Here is a 1,031-nt window from a genome sequence, read left to right as displayed (position 1 = left end):
TTACGCCGCCGCAATGCGTGTATGAGCCTCGCTGGCTCCGAATCCGCTTTGTAAGTCAAGTCAAGTCATAACAAGCCGTAGCTGCTCCGGCTGATGTTGTGGCTACTCCCGCTGATCCTGTTCTGGCTGCCCCGGCTGGTGTTGAGGACAACCAGCCGTTTCCAGCTGGGTGGCCCCAGGCAGAGGGGCGCTGCTGAGGCTGGCAGGGCAATGGCAACGGCAAACCGCTGGTGCGGGCACTGCTGCTGGTGCCGCGGGCGCTACTGGTCGGCCCGCTGCCTCTGCTGCTGCTGGCTGCGCTCCTGCGCCAGCTTCCTACACTCAAACTTGTGGTGGCCCAGGATGCCGCAATGAAAGCAGGGGCCCTTGGACTTGCCACCGGGGTGGTTGCTTGGACGGCCCGGCCCGGCGTGGCGGTCCTGAGCGTTGGCCATCAGCGCCTCTTCGCTGGGGCGCTCTGACTTCTGCTCGCTGTGCTCCACGGTGAGCAGCTTGGGCAGGATGTCATCCAGGCTCAGGTCCCCGTCGGTGGTGGCGGTGATCACGGTGGCCATCGTTGCGTAGGCAGACGGCAGGCCGGACATCACGGACCAGGCGATCTCGGTGTCTGCCACATCCTGGCCGGCAGCGCGCAGCTGGGCTTGGATCTCCTTGGCACGGGACCCGTACTTGGTCAGGGGGTCGGTGGCGCCCATCTTCAGCTGGCTCAGCTGCATGCGTAGCTGCAGCTTGCGCGCGTTGCTCTTTTTAGGGTTTAGGGTTAGGGTTTTTTAGGGTTTAGGTTTTAGGGTTTAGGGTTTAGGGTTTAGGGTTTAGGGTTTAGGGTTTAGGGTTTAGGGTTTAGGGTTTAGGGTTTAGGGTTTAGGGTTTAGGGTTTAGGGTTTAGGGTTTAGGGTTTAGGGTTTAGGGTTTAGGGTTTAGGGTTTAGGGTTTAGGGTTTAGGGTTTAGGGTTTAGGGTTTAGGGTTTAGGGTTTAGGGTTTAGGGTTTAGGGTTTAGGGTTTAGGGTTTAGGGTTTAGGGTTTAGGGTGG

The 1,031-nt window shown here is 59.1% G+C and overlaps 1 protein-coding gene across 1 annotated transcript; it reads right to left on the bottom strand.

Annotated features, from left to right (window-relative positions):
* Nucleotides 1-260: 260 nt before the first annotated feature.
* On the bottom strand, nt 261-716 carry CHLNCDRAFT_134142 (hypothetical protein; the record flags this gene model as incomplete). The annotated part of the gene is made up of 1 exon (XM_005842672.1): nt 261-716. The coding sequence occupies one exon, from the start codon at nt 714-716 to the stop codon at nt 261-263; it is 456 nt and encodes a 151-aa protein (XP_005842730.1).
* Between the last annotated feature and the right edge of the window lie 315 nt (nt 717-1,031).

The sequence above is a fragment of the Chlorella variabilis genome, assembly GCF_000147415.1.
Source record: "Chlorella variabilis unplaced genomic scaffold CHLNCscaffold_100, whole genome shotgun sequence".
Lineage (NCBI taxonomy): Eukaryota > Viridiplantae > Chlorophyta > Trebouxiophyceae > Chlorellales > Chlorellaceae > Chlorella > Chlorella variabilis.
The sequence above is the reverse complement of the archived record's forward strand: the minus strand, read 5'-3'. Positions and strand labels throughout refer to the sequence as shown.